We start from the raw sequence: 23,012 nt of genomic DNA on the forward strand, positions 1-23,012 counted from the left end.
ATATAAATATGTCAACACAATATTTGTGTCTGATTTAACATGCGATAAAATTTCAGTCAAATACGTCTGCATGGGCATGCAAAACACACTCCAAACGCCACTGAACTGGCACCTGAACAGCAAAAAAAATAACACAACACACAATACTCCCAACACTTAGAAAACAAGTCCGCACAGCGCAGAGTACACAACACAGCACAACAGTGCATGACAGCTGCAGCCGCGTGGAAGGACAGACGCCACCCCAGACCCCTCCACCACACCGCGGTGCCTGGCCCTTTAAGAGGCCTGATTCCCCGGACCCCTTTGGAGGGGAGGCGCGCAGAGAAGCCGGGGAAGAGGTGACGGGCACCAGCGTCAATAAATCATGCTGTCTGCCGCCGCTCCCGGGAGATGTGTTTTTGGGGAGGGGGCGGATTAGACGGGCTGCTCCCATTGGCATGCAGCGCCTGATGCGCGCCTTATATAGGGCCCCGGCGGAGGAGGCTGGAGAGACGCGCGGACCCCTGGCCCCTGGAGCGGCCGCTGTTGCTGTCCAGTGCTGAACCCGCCGCCGCCGCCTTTTATACAAGCGCCTTTTGTAACCTTTTTTATGAACATTAATTTCACGGGTTTTTGCGGTTAACGCCGGAACATGGTGTTTTTTGGAATGCACGGGCTTGGCTTTGCTAGGAGGTCGTCGAAAAAGCATCAGAGACAAGAATAAAGACGCAATAAAAAAAATAAAGGCAATCCGCAGCACTGGATTAAAGATACCTCTGGCACAGCACAAAGGGAAAGATGCCCAGAGCAGGCTGAGGCAAGGGGAGCAGACCACCGTCGCAGCAGCATCAGCACCACCGGCGCGCCCAGGGGCCACCCAGGGGGCACCCATCCATACCAAGCAACAGGACCTCCGCCGGACTCTGATTTTATAAACATTTTTTTTGTATTTTTAATATAGTCCCTTTATTTTTGTACACCTCGCCTAAGAAGATTGTGCGGCAGCCACCCCACAACATCCCACCCTCCCCCGGCTGCGGACCGGAACCATGCCCAGATCCTTCCTGGTCAAGAAGGTGAAGCTTGACGCCTTCTCTGCCGACTTCACCTATGGCCGTGCGCGGCACGACTTCAGCGCGCGCTTCCACGGCAAAGGTGAGCAACACGTGATCTGTGCGTGGGTGCATGAGTGTCTGAACAACTGTTGCTCTCTGGTTGTCGCTGCATGTCCGTCCTGCCTGCAAGGACACAGGCGCAAGGCCTGCGTGTTGTACACGTGCTGATTCAGCAGTATAGCACATATATGTAGGCATGGCGCCAGCATACCAGTTTGGGGACAGTTGCGCTCTGCAAATGCTTTAAATAAATAAATAAATGTTCAGTGCATGACATAACACCCAGCAGAATGACATAACATGCCATATCACACCGTGACATGCCACCATCTGTGTGCAGGGCTCTGTTGCCTTGGAGCTGAGGTCATTCTGTGTAAATTCCAATGCATGTGTAGCGTAGCAGGCCACCCCACAGGGAGATATAGGATCGGCTCTCGTGACATTACAGTGTATGATACAGCAGATCCGGTAGGATAGTGAGTTTTATTTCCTCATCTTCCAGGGTGTAGCGCCACCCTAGCGCCTCTTGGCGCTATCCATAGTGATGGCTGCAGACAAACGAGCCGTGCCTTGAGTTTTCTGTGTGAATACGGAATGTTTGCAGCCCGGAGCCTGGCGGGTGGTGGACTCCGGGGTTGTAGCCATCTGTGGACAACCAGCAGGTCAGTGCTTGGAATTCAGCGAGGCTGGTTCTGCCCTTCACCTTCACAAGGTCGATAACATGAGCTCCATTGTGCTGGGATGGAACACCTGTTGTTTAAGCAACAGGCGGTGGTTTGGTTTCCGGTGTGAGCAGGGCAGACTATAACATAACAAATAACGTGTCGCATATAAGGTATTGCACAGGGCCCGCGCTGCCGGGGCGCGTTGCATCCCCACCCCTGCGGCAGGGCAGCGCGCTGCGCACACAATGGGCCGCTGGAAGCCCTGTTGCTGCGCTGCGCGCATCCAAGATTGTTGACTGTGCAGATCTGTGGAACCGAATCGCTCTGTAGCAGCAACAGCACTAAAATTAGCCTTGGGTACCAGAGGAGGGGTGCGGGGGAGGGGGCCCGGAATAGGTGGAGGGGAGGGGAGGGGAGGGGGGGCTGCTGCTCATTGTGACTGCAGGAAGCAGCTCCAAGAACCAGGCCTTTGTCTGCACCGCTGCAAGTTCAAGGGCAACTGTGGCCAGCACGGATGCGGGGCTTGTGCAGGGCGCGCGCGTGGGTGTGTGAGGTGCGCATTACACACACACACCTACACACACACACACACCTACACACACAATACACATAGCACACATAGAGCGCACACACACCTACCCACACACACATAGCACACACTACTATACACACACACATAACACACACTCATACACACACACATAACACACTCCTACTACACACACACATGCATAAACCTATATACACAAACACACACACATAGCACACACTACTATGCACACACACACATAACACACACCTACACACACATATACACACATAGCACACACTACTATGCCCACACACATAACACACACTCCTACACACACATGCACACACCCAGATAGTACACACATATAGCTAGCACACACACATACAAACACACACACTCCTACGCACAGGCACATACATAACACAAACTCCTACACACACAAATATGTACACACCCATATAATACACACACACAGCACACACATACTTCTACACACACACACACACAGCACACACACAGGCCTATACACTGTCTGTAAATCACTAATTCTGAAGCACACACAGAGACTCACATCCACAAACATGTATACAAAAAACACAAACACAATCGGGCACTCATACAAACACAAAATATCCAGCACACACCCTCGCAGACACAAACATGCATAAAAGAGACGTGCATAGACACACAATCAATCTCACATATGCACAAAACAAACATGTCCACTGACCCACACAGACACAGGATACACAAGTACTCAAAATACACACAGAATCCCTCCACCTTAAACACACAAAACACTCACACACTCAGACTTACAAACGCATATAACCACAACACACTCAGTCTCTAACAATAAACATACAACATAAGTTTACAGAAAACAGACACAAACTCACATAGAAGACACTCTTACACACAGTTATGTGCACACACTCACACCCACAATGTCAGAATAATGTCCCAAATTAACTTGCAGGCATGTTCAAAATGCACACAAATTCTACATCCACGTGACACACTCGCAGAGACAAAACACATACACGTACCCTTTCACTCAAACACAGATAAAGGGCACGCAGGCATACACTCCGGCTCTCTTGTACACAAACAGAGGAGACACGTGTACACAAAAACATGCATTCTCCCTCAAACTCACACAGTCATAGGGCTGCACACATCAAACACACAGAACCGAAGCAAGCATACACATAAAATACACGCAAACATTTGATAGAGACACAGAAAACACACAGATCCCACATACACAGCACAGGACGCAACCGTACAGACACAAACATGGAACATGCCAATGCACCGCATCAAAACGGTCACACATACCCCACCCCCAGATTACAAGTAGGTGCGAGGACAGGCAAATAAACAGGCACACGCGATGTACAAGCACTGCACACACACAACTCATATACGCACTTACACCTAAGCACACAGACGCCAACCACACGCACTATGCACGCAATATGTACACAACTGTTTAAATGGGGACAGGTACGTGCACGCACATATACAAAACACGCACTGCACGCACCTCGAGCAGGCGTCGCATCGCACATAATATAATATATTCCAACATCACGAGCGTCTCCCACAGGGCACGGTCGGCTGATACCTCCGGCTCAACAGTGCGCGTTTTTGTGCACCACGTCTGCAGTCTGTTGCATAAGCAGAAAATGTGCTGGTGTGTGAGAAACAGGCAGGAAGCGCAGGCACACTGCGGAGGAATCCGACCTTGAGCGGCGCCAACCTTGGGATGGCGGCCTGCTCCGGGCACGGCGTCCCGGGCGGAGAGACGCCCGGCGCTGGGGGGCCCAGGGCGGTGGATGGGGCAGAGGGACCCTGTCCAGGAGGCGACCCCGGGGACTGAACGCCGTCCTCAGTCATGAGACCCCCGGCGCTGGGGGCCCCAAGGGCGGTGGGTGGGGGGCAGAGGGACCCAGGGGACTGCTCGCCGTCCTCAGTCTTGAGACGCCCCAGCGCTGGGGGCCCGTGAGCAGGGATGGAGGGCAGAGGGGCGCTATCCAGGAGGCGACCCCGGGAGACTAAACGCCGTCCCCGAGTCATGAAAGGGACGAGCGGGCACTGAATGGGGCGCAGAGACAACACCCAGCGTAGGCACTCCGAAGTCTCGAACGAGACCTCTTCCCATGTCTCAGAGACAAGCCAGTCAGTGATGGGTGGGTTTATAGAGACATCTCAGAGCATACGGACTGTGAGGTCTCAAACGAGACCTCTTCCCAATGGCACAATAATGAGACAGCCCGTGATAGGGTGAGTTTACAGAGACGTCTCGCAGCATACAGACACTGAGGTCTCAAAAGAGACCGCTGCCTCATGATTTAGAGACAAGCCAGTCACTGATGAGGTGGGTTTATAGAGACGTCTCGCAGCATACAGACTCTGAGGTCTCCAAAGAGACCGCTTCCTCATGTCCCAGAGACAGGGCAACAGGTGCTGGACTGGGGGTATCGAGACGTTATCCTGGTGTACAACGAGCGAGACCTCTTTTGAAGACATTTTGGTGCCCCCGGGGGGGATGTGATGTGTTTATAGAGACCACGTCCCTTGCAGGGTCTGAGGTCTCGAATGAGAGACCTCCCTCCTTTTCACAATGACAAGCCAACCGAAAGAGACCTCTTCCCCTTTCTGAGGGCAAGCCAGCCAGTGATGGGTGGGATTATAGAGACATCTCCCAGCACAGGGACTCTGAGGTCTCGAACGAGACACTTCTTCCCATGTCTCAGAGACAGGCCAAGCAGTGAGGGGGTGGGATTATAGAGACATCTCGCAGAGTACAGACTCTGAGGTCTCAAAAGAGACCCCTTCCTCATGTCCCAGCAGGTGCTGGGGTGGGTTTATAGAGACATCTCCAAAAGTACAGACGCCATGGTCTCCAACGAGACCACTTCCTCATGTCCCAGAGACAGGGCAACAGGTGCTGGACTGGGGTTATCGAGACAATATCCTGGTTTACAACGAGCGAGACCTCTTTTAAAGACACTTTGATGCCCCCCGGGGGGGGGGGGGGATGTGATGCGGGGGGGGGGGGGTGATGTGTTTATAGAGACCACGTCCCTGGCAGGGTCGGATTGGGATCACAATTTGGCCCGGGCACTGACGAAAAAGTGGCCCACATTAAGGGGGCGTAGCCTACATTTAAGGGGCGTGGCCTACATTTAAGGGGCGTGGCCTACATTTAAGGGGCGTGGCCCACATTTAAGGGGCATGCCCTTTCATGAAACACCATTTGGTTACTCTTTGAGGTCTAATTTGTAGACAAATATTTAGTAAATTAAGCCTTTTAAAGCTTACAGAGCAAGTAACATGGGTAAAGACTAGGAGCACTGCAGTTCAGATAACTGAATACTTACTTGCAGTCTTAACGCCCTGCACAATGTCGTTGGATACTCTTTCCTAACCAGCTATGTCCTAGACTCTAATCATCACATAAACCAGAAATCTAGTACAAAGTCAAGGAAAAGGGTAAGACTGGAATCTCTGGTAATAGAACATGTAATAACAAAAGTAAGAATTCACAAACGAGGAAAAGGCAGTCTGGGGTGTAAAGAATGCTGAAAAAATGTATCTGTACAATCTAGTCATACATTTATTTCACAGTCAGCAGGTGATGTCTATATACAAAAAACACAGTTTTATTCATATCTGTTGCTGCCTTAAAGTCTGGGCCATGGGGAGTGAAATAAAACAATTGCCTAGGATCACATGATCTGATTAAGATACGAAACCAGTATTAATGCCAAGTTGTTGGTATCACATTGTGCAATTCAGAAACTAGATGTATATGCCTCACTTCCCTTACACTCACCTTACCCCCAACTGCAACTCATCTGGTATCAACATAGCTCTTGGTCATAACTCAGACCAGATGTTGTTGCTCCTGGCAAAATGTTTGTGAGCACCTATGTTCAGGCCTATATCATAATGTAATACAATCTGGAATAATGCTGCAAAATCATTCCTTGGGTAAATTGTGTACATTAAATTGCAACAACATTTGACGTGGAATTCTGTGTGCAACCTGCCTATTTCTCACATTTTTAGTGGTAAGGGTGATTTGGTTGTTGTTTTGTGAGCTAGCACACAATATCACAATAAACCATACGGGCATTGTGTTTGCAATTGTAGCTTTAGTTATGTTTACTTATGCCATTCTTTCAGCAACAATGAAAACCAATGCGATGTTCTGAGGATTTTCACCATTCCATTGAAGGAAATCTAATAATTTCCTCCTTATATAGAAGAAGCAATACACACACTCTGTTCTCTGAATCATGGTACAAGAGACCTGCAAACAACTAGTGCTATTGGTTTTAAATATTCCAACCGTGTAACAATCCCTCACAATTTTTCGCATGTCCTCCATGTGTAAGACACAATATGTAGCACCAACTCTGAAGCACGTTCTGGGGCCCACATGCATGATAACAAAACACAACCAACCAGAAAAAGTTGTGCAATACCCTAAAAACTAATCCCACCATGGTCCCTTTAAATACCCCTGCAACCCATAATCATAACCCATCCTAACCCTAAAAATACACCCTGCACCCTAAAACCCAAGCCTATCCCTGAACCCTAAAAATACCCCTTTACCCCAAACCCCAAACCTATCCCTGAACCCTAAAAATACCCCTGTACCTCAAAACCCAAACCTATCCCTGAATCCCAAAAATACCCCTGTACCTCAAAACCCAAACCTATCCCTGAATCCCAAAAATACCCCTGTACCCCCAAACCTATCCCTGAACCCTACAAATACCCTGTACCCCAAAACCCAAACCTATCCCTGAACCCTAAAAATACCCCTGTACCCCAAAACCCAAACCTATCCCTGAACCCTAAAAATACCCCTGTACCCCAAAACCAAAACCTAGTCCTGAAACCTAAAAATACCCCAGTACCCCAAAACTATCCCTGAACCCTTAAAATACCCAATCACCCTAAAACATATACCTCAGAATCCCAAAACATATACCCTATATACCCATACTTACCTTATCCTAACATATACAAAAAAACATGCCATTTGACAGTTTTATGTAGTGTAAATTCAGCCCAAGACAAAGGCTATTTGAGTTCTATTCATGAGTACCAATTACAGTACACATGATCTGATTTTTTATTTAAGGGCCTGGGCGAGGAAGTGATCTGCCCAGAATCACAGGCTGTTGAGCAGACCCTGGGATTCAAACTTGAATCCCCATCTCTGCAACTCTGGCGTTAGGCCACCTATGCCTATGCAAAGATAAGGAATGAAAGTGGGAGGATACTGTTCTTGCGCAGGACACAGGCCCAAGGTGACAATGGCCTACATGCTGAGCAACTAAAAAAACAGCAAGGCCCCTATCTGTCACAAAATTATTCAAGAACTTCAGTGCAGGAGCACCTGAAAAGAAGGGAAGCCCCTGCTATTACTAACCTACTTAGCTCAAGAGCACATGAACAGCAGTATGGCCCCTGCAATTAGTAAATTAATCAGCCCTCCCCAGCCCTCCAGGCCCCAGGGCAATGTCTTGGCAGGGGAGCACAATGGTAGACAGGGGAAGGCTGAGGTGAAGATGGTGGGAGTTCAAAACATCACCTAGCCCCCACAGCCAGACCCATTCTTCCTCGCCCACTGTGCCCTGAATCTGAGGGGCTGTGGGCGAGGTGTTAAGATTAACACCGTTTCTCGGCTGCGTGGGCCCCAGGGGGGCCGAGGTGGAAATGGCTCAAGGCCTGAGCAACACCTGGCCCCCAGGGAGGCCGATTTTCGCAGACAATCACCGCTCCCCAGCCCACCCTTGGCGTGATTGCTTTTCAGGGGCAGGGGGTGAAGTGAGGCCACAGCTAATAATCACTGCATGGCACACAGTGAAGCGCTTTCATTTCTGTCTCTGTTTCTGTGCGCTCTGTGGGCCGTTTTTTTTTCTCCCCTTCCCAAGTTCACAGAGAGCAGATAGCAGAGAGCACTCTCTGTGAACTGAAAAAGGGGAGAAAAAAACCGGCCCACAGAGGGCACTGAGACAACGGCCCTTCGGCCGTTTCCCGAATGCCCGCCTTGCCAATCCGACCCTGGTCCCTGGCAGGGTCTGAGGTCTCGAATGAGAGACCTCCCCCCTTTTCACAATGACAAACCAACCGAAAGAGACCTCCCCAATGACACAGTGACAAGACAACCAGTGATGGGGTGAGATTATAGAGACGTCTCGCAGCACAGGGACTCTGAGGTCTCGAACGAGACCGCTTCCTCATGTCCCAGAGACAGGGCAACAGGTGCTGGACTGGGGGTATCGAGACAATATCCTGCTTTACAACGAGCGAGACCTCTTTAGAAGACATTTTGATGCCCCGTAGGTGGGATTATAGAGACATCTCGCAGCGCACAGACTCTGACGTCTCAAATGAGACCTCTTCCCCATGTCACAGGGACAAACCAGCCGGTGATGGAGTGGGGTTATAGAGACATCTCCCAGCATATAGACTCTCAGGTCTCGAACGAGACCTCTTCCCCTCGTCATGGTGAGAAGTCAACCAGTGGTGGGGTGGGATTATCGAGACATCATCCCGGACTGCCAACATTGAGACCTCTTTCAATGACATGCTGTTGCCCCAGTGGGGATGTGACGCGTCCAGAGACATCACCCCTGACATGGCCTCCGAGGTCTCGAATGAGACCTCGTCTCTTCTCCATGTGATAGTTAAAAGCAGGACTTAGAGAGGCCTGGCCCCTGTGACGCGCTAGTGCCCCAGTGTGACATCCTGAGAGGGGGGTGGGGGGGGGGATGCTTTGGATGGGGGCTCCGAGGTCTCGGCATGAGACAACTTCCCTATATGTCATCACGTCCAGCTATGTCAGGGACTCTGGGGCATGAGACATCTGCCCCATATCATGTAGAGCCCCCAATGTCCATTTCATGGGTTCCCAGAGAGGCTGTCTCAACCACAGACTGCCAGGGCCCAGAAAGAGACCTCCCGATACTAGGTCACACCCAGTGGGTGATGCATGTTGCAACAGCTGCAAGGGTGAGGTCGCCAAATGGATGGAATGTAATGGGGGCGTATTATCAAGAGAATCATCGCCGCTTTAGAGACCGTTTTAGGCCGAAAAGTGGCGATAATTCTATTGCAGTATCAACAAGGGCAGGCGAACGCGTGTTTCCTTGCTTTAGCAGCCCTTTAAACGCCACTTTGCATGTCAGCGATGAATATCGCTGATGACATGCAAAGTAGGCGTTCCCTTTCATTTCTCCCATGAAATCCGCACTGACATGGCAGCGCAAGATAATCAAGCCCCAAGCAAACCTGCGATGCAATCAAATAACCGCGCTAACCGCGGTCATTGCAGGTTTGTACCGCCTGGTCAGAAACTGACCTAGCCATACTTTTAATGGCAGGTGGATTGTGCGGCTGAGGCAACGGGGCATATTATCAAGGAAACGCAATAAATATCGCATTTCCCGCTTTGCGTGATTCTGTTTCAAGCCGCTATTGCTTGATTTAATCGCCATGGAGATATGCCTTGATAATAATGTGATATCCCACTCCAGTCTCGAAAGTAAAGAACCGGGGAGTAATCTTTGATGTTGATCTTTCGTTTCGAGCTCAGATAAATAAACTTATCTCTGCCTCTTCCTTCATCTTAAAAACTCTGGGGCCGATTCACAGAACTAATCTGAGACAAAATCCTAAACTTACTACTTTTGGTATTCACAGAAGGCATTTAGTAGGAGTAAAGTTAGGATTGTGTCTTAAATTAGGATTTTGTCTTAAATTAGGATTGTGTCTTAAATTAGAATTTTGTCTTAAATTAAAATTTTGTCTTCAGACCAAAACTTAAGTTTAATTTAAGACAAATCCTAATTTAAGACAAAATCCTGATTTAAGACAAAATCCTAACTGTACTACTCCTAAATACCTTCTGTGAATACCAAAAGTAGAAAGTTTAGAATTTTGTCTCAGATTAGTTCTGTGAATCGGCCCCTTTGAGAAGAAAACCTTCCCTTTATTCCCTATGATTTGCAGAAATCCGTGGTGACTGCGTTGGTTCTGTCCAGGCTGGACTACGGTAATGTCCTCTGTCAGTGAATCCAACAACGTTCGCTAAATACACTCCAGCTACTGTAGAAGGCAGCGGCCCGTCGCCTCAAAACATTAAACACCCAGATATCAACCGGCCTCTCAGGCCTTCGTGGGGCTTCACTGCCTCCCAGGTAAGAGAGGCGCAACCTTTAAGGCTCGCTGCACAACACATAAAACACTTCTCGGGACTGGCCCTGAGAATTTGAGGAAAAAGTTCGCTTGGTATGTGCCAAGAAGACCTCTGCACTCGTGTGCATTGAAAACAGTTTCCATTCCAAGATACAGTAATACAATGTGTATTTGTAAAGCGCACGCTCACCCTTGGGTATCTTGGTGCTGAATAACAGATGTTTATTGTTACCCAACTCAATGGTACTCATGTTATCAACCTCAGAAGGATGAAAAGCTGAGTGGACCTGCCAGGATTTGAACCTGTGACCGTGAGAACAAACACAGGTCCCTGTCTTGGATGCATTAGTCCACCGAGCCACCAGCTCAGTGGACTAATGCATTGAGTGGGAGGAGTTTAGTTTATTCCACATGTAAGTTGAGGAATAAACTCCCTTGGAGCTTAAGAACCAACAGAATCTCTCTAGTTTTACAAACCTGCTCAAAGCCGGGCCTTTCTCATCCGCTGTCTGATCCTTTGGGTGTTTATATCTGATACATGTCAGCGCTAGGACGCCTTTCGGGCATTCGTGTGCTTAATAAATATTATATCATTATCAATTTATACAGAGACACCGTGTACCAGAGTGACTGGGACGGCTCCAGTGACTCCCGACTGCCTGGGCTCTCCATTAGAGGGAGACAAGTGAAAGACACTGATTGTTGTGGGCAGGGGTGATGGGCAGAACCCTTAGAGAGCCTATAGCTGCAGCAGTGCGAGGAGGCAGGTACTCCCAGCCCCCCACCCTGCCAAGCCGGGATTGCGTAGAGCAGCTTGTTGCATCTATTAACCAGAGAGCTTTTAAGACATTGTCCCAGGGTTCATCAATAATAAAGCAATAACCTCTTCTTGTCTTCCTTGTCTGTGCAGGGTACATTAGCGACTACATCACTCCGTCCGTCTACGATGGCGACAGCGACAGTACCATCAAAGTGCCGTCCCCGGAGCCGATCTACGCCTCGGTGCACGACGACTACGGGGCGCCGGACTCCGACCAGCCCGACAGCCCGCATTCGGAGATCACGGCGGGCTACATCAATGGGGACACCGCCGTCAGCGAGGGCTACACGGTGGACGCCTTTTTCATCACGGACGGGCGGTCGCGGAGGAAGATCCTGAGCAGTGCGCGCCACATCCAGCGGCACACCTGCAACGAGTGCGGCAAGACCTACGCCACCTCGTCCAACCTCAGCCGGCACAAGCAGACCCACCGCAGCCTGGACAGCAAGATGGCCAAGAAGTGCCCCACCTGCGGCAAGATCTACGTCTCCATGCCCGCCATGGCCATGCACCTCCTGACCCATGACCTCAAGCACAAGTGTGACATCTGTAGCAAGGCCTTCAGTAGGCCTTGGCTCCTCCAGGGCCACATGCGCTCCCACACCGGCGAAAAGCCCTTCGGCTGCGCGCACTGCGGCAAGGCCTTCGCGGACCGCTCCAACCTGCGCGCCCACATGCAGACCCACTCGGCCTTCAAGCACTACAAGTGCAAGCGCTGCGAGAAGACCTTCGCCCTCAAGTCCTACCTGAACAAGCACTACGAGTCCGCCTGCTTCAAGGGGGCCATCCCGCCGCTCAGCCCCATGGAGGACTGACCCAGGCCCCGCGCAGGGCTCCAACGCTCCTCAGAATACCTCCACCTCCTGTTCCGCACCTCTCTTGGGGAGGAGGGGCTCAAGGGAAGACCCTACTCACATGCCACCACCTACCGCCATCTTTGAACTTTAGGGAAGCCATCTTCTGAACCGGAAGCAACACAGCTCACCTCTTTCCGGTGGGATCACCCCTTTGTCACAAGAGACTCCTCCAAGGGGCCCAATAATTCAGAAATGCCTCTGCACCCCCGCCCCCCCCAACCCCTCCTTTGCATTCTAGAGCATGGTCCTATTTAAGGAATGTCTAGCAAACCCTAGCGCCACCCCGCTTCTCCAGCAGAAGGCCATGGAAGGCATAAAATGTCTTAGCTATGAACTTAGAGGGTTGAAAACCCTTTTTGGGAAGAAATAAATTATTGTCCTAGCAATGCACACTCCCCTATCACCCCATCCTCCCCCCCAACAAAAGTATGCGCCTTGAAGGTTAAATTATATCTTTGGTAAATAATTTTCTACTTGATATCTGTTAATCTATCAATGTATTTATTAACTCAAGTATTTATTTATGTACTTATAATGTGCTTATTTATCTATTTATTTATTTATTTATTTATTTATGTGTTATTTAATTCTCGGATTTGCCTTTTTTTTGTTTACATCTCGTAACTGTGGACTTGTTGCGTTGAGGGCTTCACTTGGCCTGTCTTCCAGTCAAGTGGGGCCCATCTTGTTCAGTTCTCAGTCGCACTGTTTACTTCATATGGGTTGCCAGTATTTCCCTGCCTATGCCAAAGCATTTGTCACTTTCAAAGAGACAACCCCCAATTTTTGTTGGTTCCTTCGTTTTGCGTCTGACGCCCCCGTTCGCACCCCTTTTTTTAAAAATGGCGCCTGCATGCACACACTGGACTGAATCTATGCCAATTTTTATGACGCTTTTTTCAATCTTTCTTCTGCTCTATTTTCTTATTTTTGTTCCTGTTTTTAAGAAAAAGAAAAAAAAATTCTGTTTGCCAAAACTTTAGATTAGTACCAGAGGGCAATATTTCTCTCTCTTAGGAATCTGGTTCTGAGACATATAGAAGCAATAATGCGGTTATGCATGATATTTTAAGAGGAATAGTATCACTGAGAAATCAGGTACATTTTAATCCAGTATTCTTACTAGTAACGAATTTCAGGGACTTTGCCAATGTAGTGTTCTTGGATATATGATGAACAAAAAACAAAAAGCAAAAAAAAACTTGAAAAAAAAATAACTCTTCCATATGTATGCACTGCCTGCCTCTGACTTCTTCGTAGGTGTAGGAATGTGTAGGCCTGTAGCCTCCAAGAGACAGTTTAGTAAGATTTTATAGCACATTTTGGGGAATAGCCACAATGGCCCGGCCACAACAGCATTCTGTATTTTTTTATTTGTCAACGAATGAGAATCGAGCATTAACCGTGGAGGGCGGGACTTTGAGAAGAGACTGCGCCTTGGCGTGCGTCCCACGCACCCGCGAGGACGCGCGCGCGGCCGCGCGAGGAGGCCGCCCTGTTTCTAAAAGCCATGTGGACTGGTCCAGATATTTTGTACCGACAAAGCACTTCCTATCCAGTCTTTCCGATTTAATAAGAACCGAACAGCACAATTGAAACCTTAAACTCGTATTCAGGTAGAAGGGATGGCCTCTGTTTTTTTTGTACTGAAAAAGGGAATTAAAAAAATGTATATTGTTGCAAGATGCCATGTAAATACCACGAGGGAAAAGTTGACTTAATTTTTACAGCTGTAAAGAGATGACTATGTTTGTTCCTGGAGATTTCCTCCCCAGGGATGATTTTTTGAGCCAGTATTTGGATGACTTAAGCACAATGATGTCACGCCTTTCGACGCACTTCACAATAAATGCGATACAATTGACGTGTGGGGGCTGTTCTTGTCATGTGGTGGGGGGCGGGGGGGCTGCGTCTGCTGCTGTCTGCTTCTGGGGGGAGAAAGTGACTCCTTTTCACGGTGTCGGCGGATAATCGCTTTAATTGGGGGATTAGGTGGCTGGGGCCTTTCTTCCGTGCCAGGACTGAGGGATGCGGGAGGGGGCGGGGGTGGGGGACAGATGCCGGCTGCTGCATCCCTTTGATGCTCTGTCAGCACGCGCCGTGTGATCTGCTGCGGCGCAGACAGCGCTCACCGCAGGCTTACAGAGGCCACCGCTGCTGACAACGTCCCCAGGCACCACCACAAGCTGGCCCCTCCCCTGAGCTAGAACAGGAACACCACACAGAATCCACCACCCACCACCATCAAAGCGACAACTAGCACCGCCCCCAGGCACCCCCACAAGCAGACCCCTCCAATGAGCTAGAGCAGGGGAAACACCACACAGCACCCACCACCAAAGCAACAACCAGCACCGTCCCCTGGCACCACCACAAGCAGGCTCCTCACCCTGAGCTAGAGCAGGGAACACCACACAGCATCCACCAACCACCTCCACCAAAGCAACAACTAGCACCGTCCCCAGGCACCACCACAAGCAGGCTCCTCACCCTGAGCTAGAGCAGGGAACACCACACAGCATCCACCAACCACCTCCACCAAAGCAACAACTAGCACCGCCCCCAGGCACCCCACAAGCAGGTCCCTCCACCCACCATCACCAAAGCAACAACTAGCACCGCCCCATGCACCACCAAACCAGCAGGCCCCTCCCCCTAAGCTAGAGCAGGGATCACCACACAGCATCCACCAACCACCTCCACCAAAGCGACAACTAGCACCGCCCCCAGGCACCCCACAAGCAGGTCCCTCCACCCACCATCACCAACGCAACAACTAGCACCGCCCCATGCACCACCAAACCAGCAGGCCCCTCCCCCTAAGCTAGAGCAGGGAACACCACACAGCATCCACCACCCACCACCAAAGCAACAACTAGCACCGCCCCCAGGCCACACCACAAGCAGGCTCCTCCCCTGAGCTAGAGCAGGGGAGCACCACACAGCATCCACTACCCACCACCAAAGCAACAACTAGCACCGTCCGCAGGCACCACCACAAGCAGGCTCCTCACCCTGAGCTAGAGCAGGGAACACCACACAGCATCCACTAACCACCTCCACTAAAGCAACAACTAGCACCGCCCCCAGGCACCCCACAAGCAGGTCCCTCCACCCACCATCACCAAAGCAACAACTAGCACCGCCCCCAGGCACCACCACAAGCAGGCTCCTCCCCCTGAGCTAGAGCAGGGAAACACCACACAGCACCCACCACCAAAGCAACAACTAGCACCGTCCCCTGGCACCACCACAAGCAAGCCCCTCCCCTGAGCTAGAACAGGAACACCACACAGAATCCACCACCCACCACCACCAAAGCAACAACTAGCACCGCCCCCAGGCACCCCCACAAGCAGGCCCCTCCACTGAGCTAGAGCAGGGAACACCACACAGCACCCACCACCAAAGCAACAACTAGCACCGTCCCCTGGCACCACCACAAGCTGGCCCCTCCCCTGAGCTAGAACAGGAACACCACATAGAATCCACCACCCACCACCACCAAAGCGACAACTAGCACCGCCCCCAGGCACCCCCACAAGCAGGCCCCTCCACTGAGCTAGAGCAGGGGAAACACCACACAGCACCCACCACCAAAGCAACAACTAGCACCGTCCCCTGGCACCACCACAAGCTGGCCCCTCCCCTGAGCTAGAACAGAAACACCACACAGAATCCACCACCCACCACCACCAAAGCGACAACTAGCACCGCCTCCAGGCACCCCCACAAGCAGGCCCCTCCACTGAGCTAGAGCAGGGGAAACACCACACAGCACCCACCACCAAAGCAACAACTAGCACCGTCCCCTGGCACCACCACAAGCTGGCCCCTCCCCTGAGCTAGAACAGGAACACCACACAGAATCCACCACCCACCACCACCAAAGAGACAACTAGCACCGCCCCCAGGAACCCCCACAAGCAGGCCCCTCCACTGAGCTAGAGCAGGGGAAACACCAGACAGCACCCACCACCAAAGCAACAACTAGCACCGTCCCCTGGCACCACCACAAGCTGGCCCCTCCCCTGAGCTAGAACAGGACCACCACACAGAATCCACCACCCACCACCACCAAAGCGACAACTAGCACCGTCCCCTGGCACCACCACAAGCAGGCTCCTCCCCCTGAGCTAGAGCAGGGAAACACTACACAGCATCCACCACCCACCACCACCAAAGCAACAACTAGCACCGTCCCCAGGCACCACCACAAGCAGGCTCCTCACCCTGAGCTAGAGCAGGAAACACCACACAGCATCCACCAACCACCTCCACCAAAGCAACAACTAGCACCGCCCCCAGGCACCACCACAAGCAGGCCCCTCCACCCACCACCACCAAAGCAACAACTAGTACAACCCCATGGCACTCCCACACCATCAGGCTCCTCCCCCTGGGCTAGAGCAGGGGAACAGCACACAGCACCCACCATCCACCACCTCAAAAGCAACAACTAGCACCGTCCGCAGGCACCCCCACACCAGCACCAGCAGGCTCCTCCCCTGAGCTAGAGCAGAGAAACACCACCTAGCACCCACCACCAAAGCAACAACTAGCACCGCCCCCAGGCACCACCACAAGCAGGCCCCTCCACCCACCACCACCAAAGCAACAACTAGTACCGTCCCCAGGCACTCCCACACCATCGGGCTCCTACCCCTGGGCTGGAGCAGAGGAACAGCACACAGCACCCACCATCCACCACCTCCAAAGCAACAATTAGCACTGTCCGTAGGCACCCCCACACCAGCACCAGCAGGCTCCTCCCCTAAATTAGAGCGGAGGAACACCACCCAGCACCCACCACCCACCACCAAAGCAACAACTAGCACCGTCCCCAGGCACCACCACAAGCAGGCTCCTCCCCTGAGCTAGAGCAGGGGAACACCACACAGCATCAACCAACCACCACCACCAAAGCAACAACTAGCACCGTCCCCAGGCACCACCACACCAGCAGGCTCCTCCCCTGAGCTAGAGCAGGGGAACACCACACAGCACCCACCACCCACCATCCACCACCAGAGCAACAACTAGCACCGTCCCCAGGCACCACCACACCAGCACCAGCAGGCTCCTCCTCCTGAGTTAGAGCCGGGAAACACCATACAGCCCCCCCACCAACCACCCACCCCTTCTAAAGCCACGGCTAGCACCTTCTCCAGGCACCACCCTAACACCGCCCCCAGGCACCACCACAAGCAGGCTCCTCCCCTGAGCTAGAGCAGGGAAACACCACACAGCACCCACCACCCACCACCACCAAAGCAACAACTAGCACCGTCCCCAGGCACCACCACAAGTAGGCTTCTCCCCCTGAGCTAGAACAGGGGATCACCACACAGATCACCGCCCACCACCACCAAAGCAACATGTAGCACCGTCGCCAGGCACCACCACAAGCAGGTCCCTCCACCAACCATCACCAAAGCAACAACTAGCACTGCCCCAGGCACCACCAAACTAGCAGGCCCCCCTTCAAAGCTAGAGCAGGGAGCACCACACAGCATCCACCACCCACCACCAAAGCAACAACTAGCACCGTCCCCAGGCCCCACCACAAGCAGACTCCTCCCTTGAGCTAGAGCAGGGGAGCACCACACAGCATCCACCACCCACAACCAAAGCAACAACTAGCACCGTCCCCAGGCACCACCACAAGTCGGCTCCTTCCCCTGAGCTAGGGCAGGGAACACCACACAGCATCCACCACCCACCACCAAAGCAACAACTAGCACCGTCACCAGGCCCCACCACAAGCAGACTACTCCCCTTTGCTAGAGCAGGGGAGCACCACACAGCATCCACTACCCACCACCAAAGCAACAACTACCACTGTCCCCAGGCACCCCACACCAGCAGGCTCCTTCCCCTGAGCTAGAGCAGGGAACACCACACAGCATCCACCAACCACCACCAAAGAAACAACTAGCACCGTCCCCAGGCACCACCACACCAGCAGGCTCCTCCCCTGGACATCCCCTACCCCGGACATCCAAAGCAACAGCTAGCACAATCGCCCCCACCCCCACCGCAAAAACAACCAGCCACTCTCTCTTAACTATTAGAAACATTCAACAGGCAGGCACTGCACCCACAATGCCTGCACATGAGACAGTATCTGCAAGCTGGGCACTGCATCGAACAATCAATCACCCCCTCTTAACTATCAGAAACATTCAACAGGCAGGCACTGCACCCACAATGCCTGCACATGAAACAGTATCTGCACGCTGGGCACTTCAGCGAACAATCAATCACCCCCTCTTAACTATAAGAAACATTCGAAAGGCAGGCACTGCACCCACAATCAATACACAATACACAAGAGAGTAGATCAAGTCTGAAGGTGGTGTGTGTATGGGCATGCGACTGTGAAGCAATAGGATATAGTAGCAGATGGCACACAAAACTGATAAGTCACAGGGGTTTGAATAAATCCCATCAGACCACCCAGTTGGTGGAACATCATCATATGGGAGTTGAAGATTATTAAAAACCTCTCCTGACCATATTAGTGTCAGGATAACATAGAAAGTCTATGTGAGTTGTTCCTCAACTGAATAGTGTTCATAAAGTGTAGTGCTCAAATTATCGTGGTGGCTAAAAATGATTACTTAGACACAGAAAAGAGTTTTCAGTTACAGATCTAGGTATCAAAAGTTAAAAAACACGCCGAGTAGTTGCAAAGGATACTACCCTTGTGGCGCTGAGTGAGGCGGTCGACATGTTTCAGCCTGTAGGGGAACTACCCCGGCTTTCTTCAGGACCTTTTAAACAAAGATGCTACTACTGACAACATTGTTGGAATATGAGGAACAGTAAAAAAATTGCGCTCAAGAGAAGTCACATATCTACCAGGAGCATGTTCTCCAATGTTCACTGGAGGAAAGGGGACAAGGCTTCTTCCCAGCTTTGGAAGCCTTGTCCCCTTTCCTCCAGTGAACATTGGAGAACATGCTCCTGGTAGATATGTGACTTCTCTTGAGCGCAATTTTTTTACTGTTCCTCATATTCCAACAATGTTGTCAGTAGTAGCATCTTTGTTTAAAAGGTCCTGAAGAAAGCCGGGGTAGTTCCCCTACAGGCTGAAACATGTCGACCGCCTCACTCAGCGCCACAAGGGTAGTATCCTTTGCAACTACTCGGCGTGTTTTTTAACTTTTGATACCTAGATCTGTAACTGAAAACTCTTTTCTGTGTCTAAGTAATCATTTTTAGCCACCACGATAATTTGAGCACTACACTTTATGAACACTATTCAGTTGAGGAACAACTCACATAGACTTTCTATGTTATCCTGACACTAATATGGTCAGGAGAGGTTTTGAATAATCTTCAACTCCCATATGATGATGTTCCACCAACTGGGTGGTCTGATGGGATTTATTCAAACCCCTGTGACTTATCAGTTTTGTGTGCCATCTGCTACTATATCCTATTGCTTCACAGTCGCATGCCCATACACACACCACCTTCAGACTTGATCTACTCTCTTGTGTATTGTGTATTGAATATGAGGAGCGAGTAGACAGGTCATTAAACTTTCCCCTTGACCCCCCCAGTTTTTTTTTGAGTACTGCACCCACAATGCCTGCACTCAACACAGTATCTGCACGCTGGGCACTACATCGAAGATCAATCACCCCCTCTTAACTATCAGAAACATGGATTGCGGATTGGCTGCTGAGGAACTCTTTGCAGTTCAATGGCGGAAAAACTGAGGTGCTCTATTGCTCTCCTGCAAGGCTGTCCACATACTCCCCGCTGGAGTTTAGACTCACTCCAGAGGAGGATCCACTGATCCCGGCCAACACGGTGCGGAATCTGGGGGTCCTAATAGACAAGAACCTCCAGATGGAGTCACAGGCAACTAAGACAGCTAACATTTGCTTTGGCTTGTTACGCCTGCTAAGCCGAATACTCCCCATACTACCAAGAGATTTGTGCGCCTTGGTAGTAAGCAGCATAGTGTTGAGCAGACTGGACTATTGTAATTCCCTATATTTAGGAGCCCCCCAGTACATCTTTCAGGGGCTGCAAAGAGTCCAGTCTGCAACGGCAAAGCTGGTGCTGAGTCTTCAACGTGATTCGTCCTCTACTTCCGCATTGAGGCAGCTTCATTGGCTACCAATTAGGGAAAGGGTTCTTTTCAAGTCACTTTGTCAGGTGTTTAGAGCCTTGCATGTGATTGTCCCAATTCCATTTCAGGAAAGATTCTCCTGGTACCTTCCTCAGAGACGGCTCCGGTCCTCGGGTACCTGTTTGCTGGCAATCAAAAAATGTAAACACTCTCGGATGGGGGGGAGGGCTTTCAGTGTGGTAGGGGCACAGTTATGGAACACGCTGCCACAAATGATCAGACCGAGTGTCTCACTAACCGAATTCAGGAAAAGCCTGAAAACCTGTCTTTTTCCAAAACTCTGATCCACGCTCCATCCTTCTCTTCACCATCTAGCTGACCAAGTGTTTGATATCTGAAGCTCCAGGATACCCGTAGGGTGGCAGTAGCGCTATACAAACACAGATAGACTACAATACAATATACATGACACCGTATCTGCAGGCTGGGCACTGCATCGAAGAATCAGTCACCCCCTCTTAACTATCAGAAACATTCAACAGGCAGTCACTGCACCCACAATGCCTGCACATGACACCGTATCTGCACGCTGGGCACTGCATTGAAAAATCAACCACTGCACGCTGTCTGATCTCTACCAGAAACCAATCCAGGCCGCCTATCCTACTCTCACCACAAGTACAGCTGCTGTTATCACTCTACGTGACCAGCAAAGGGGCTCCAAGTGTAACTCCTACCACCCAAAAACAATTAAAATAGCTACTATCTGCTCTGCTTCTTCCATAATAAACAAGTGACACCCCCTCAACTCATATCAGAAACAGCAATCATGGTTTGTGTCTGTGACATGACGAGAAAAAGCTGCCACCACGGACCCTACCCAAAATAAAACTCATAACAACCAAAATCATTGCTTCCAGCAGTAGCGACCACCACAATTCTTAATACTAACAATCTCTGCGACACCAACTGTCACAGACACATCCAACAACCAACATCATTGCTCCCAGCAGGAGCTAACACCACCACCTCCACGAATAAGAGCAGGGGCACAGCCACTGTTTCACTCTCCTTAAGAGAGCCAGCTCTCAGAACCAGCAACAGAGAGGACACCAAACGATCACTGCTATCAAGAGCACAACCACCATAAACACAGCGAGTCCAACCACTCTCCCGATCAGACCCAACAATCATCACCACTTCCTGCTACCATAGCAATAACAACAGTCACTGTTCTCGCTATGCTAACAGGATCAACAAACACTAGCCCAACACCTACTGAAAATCACAATAAAACAAGCACTGGCGTTGCCAATAGGTTTCGCATTTTTTAAAGTTGGAGCTATTGGTTTTGTAAATTACATTTTATATTTATATATCGTTATTGGCATTGTCAATAATAATATATAAATATAAAATGTCATTTACAAAACCAATAGCTCCAACTTTCAAAATGCGAAACCTATTGGCAGCGCCAGTGCTTGTTTTTTATACGTGCACAGGCAGCGCTGCACGAACAGCTCTTAGGATTGCCTTGCCTGTGACTATGAATTGGCTGTGCATGCAGGGGCAAGCCTGAGCTGAACCCTAGTATCACATAGTTCAACCCTAATCTAGCCACAATACATACTAGTTGTTAAACCGTATTCCACTGCGGTTCTTTTTACATCTGATCCGACTCATGATACATCTTTTTTTTGGGAGAGGACAAACAACTTTAAACACAGAAAGAACACTTAGGGTGCTGCAGTGGCAAACTGTGTTTGTGGATAATATGGTAGTAGTAACCTGAATCTCTGGCATGGTCATCCTCTATCCTTGGCAGTTGATTTTTGCATCCTTCACGCTGTGCCGGGGTGTCTGCACTTTCGAAAGTGAATTACAGTGACAAGCAACCACTCGAGATAAGATAACACCAGCAAGAATTTTGCCAGGCCTCATTGATGGATGCCAGACGTCGCTCTATAGCTGCCTTCTGCTCGTGGGAGTTAATGTAAATGTAAATGTTTAATCCTTGTAAATACAGCCCGATTAAATCATAGGACAGTTCATCACATGTGTTGATGCTAATTCATCAGGGGGGGGGGGGGGGATTTTCTGGGAAGTAAAACAAATGAAATACGTGTCTGAATCCAAGAAGACAGATTGCGAGCAAGACAAAAATAATCAACTGTAGCAAAATGCAAAGTCTGGGTTGAAGAAAACAAAACTACAGCAGTAAAAGACTCTAGGAGAAGGTGCAGAGTAGGGCGCCCCGTGATGCGCCAAGCGTGTGGGTGAAAATACTAGATCTAAAAAATACCCGCGTGAATTCACGTGTTCAGAGGCATTTATGCGCGGAAAACAGGAGAAAACGTAATGGGCTTAGGACACACGAACGTGAGGGTTAAGAACTTGAATGGATCTGAGACACTAATCAGTGAGTGAGCTCTCGAAACAAAGAGAAGGAATTTTGCTGAAAAAAGCAAACGTCTCTTTAGATGTGTGACACGGACCAAAAAAAAGTGACCTATGGAAGTGGAAACAAGCATTATTAAAATGTAACCTAGCCTAACAAGAAACAGCGCGGCAATCAGTGCAAGTGATGCCGCACATTAAACCTGCTGGTTACCGAGTTAAATACGGGTGACCGAAAGTGATCGGTGAAAACACATTGCTCCAAACAAGTGAATATGCAAGAGTTAGCGCAGTTCTCACATTGCCAAAGCCAAGCATGTCGGTGT

General features: G+C 50.3%; 1 protein-coding gene across 1 annotated transcript; it reads left to right on the forward strand.

The window, feature by feature from the left end:
* Positions 1–506: 506 nt before the first annotated feature.
* Positions 507–13,783, forward strand: LOC147660911 (transcriptional repressor scratch 1-like). The gene is made up of 2 exons (XM_086951435.1): positions 507–1,137; positions 11,434–13,783. The coding sequence occupies exons 1-2, from the start codon at positions 1,032–1,034 to the stop codon at positions 12,156–12,158; spliced, it is 831 nt and encodes a 276-aa protein (XP_086807561.1). The 5' UTR covers positions 507–1,031; the 3' UTR covers positions 12,159–13,783.
* Positions 13,784–23,012: the final 9,229 nt, after the last annotated feature.

This window comes from Lissotriton vulgaris, unplaced genomic scaffold (genome assembly GCF_964263255.1).
Source record: "Lissotriton vulgaris unplaced genomic scaffold, aLisVul1.2 SCAFFOLD_2397, whole genome shotgun sequence".
NCBI classification, from domain to species: domain Eukaryota; kingdom Metazoa; phylum Chordata; class Amphibia; order Caudata; family Salamandridae; genus Lissotriton; species Lissotriton vulgaris.

Bases quoted from the DNA above. Each gene is read 5' to 3' on its own strand.
- LOC147660911 (XM_086951435.1), top strand. From the start codon at position 1,032: ATGCCCAGATCCTTCCTGGTCAAGAAGGTGAAGCTTGACGCCTTCTCT. The intron at 1,138-11,433 runs GTGAGCAACACG...TTGTCTGTGCAG, and splicing joins CGCGCGCTTCCACGGCAAAG to GGTACATTAGCGACTACATC.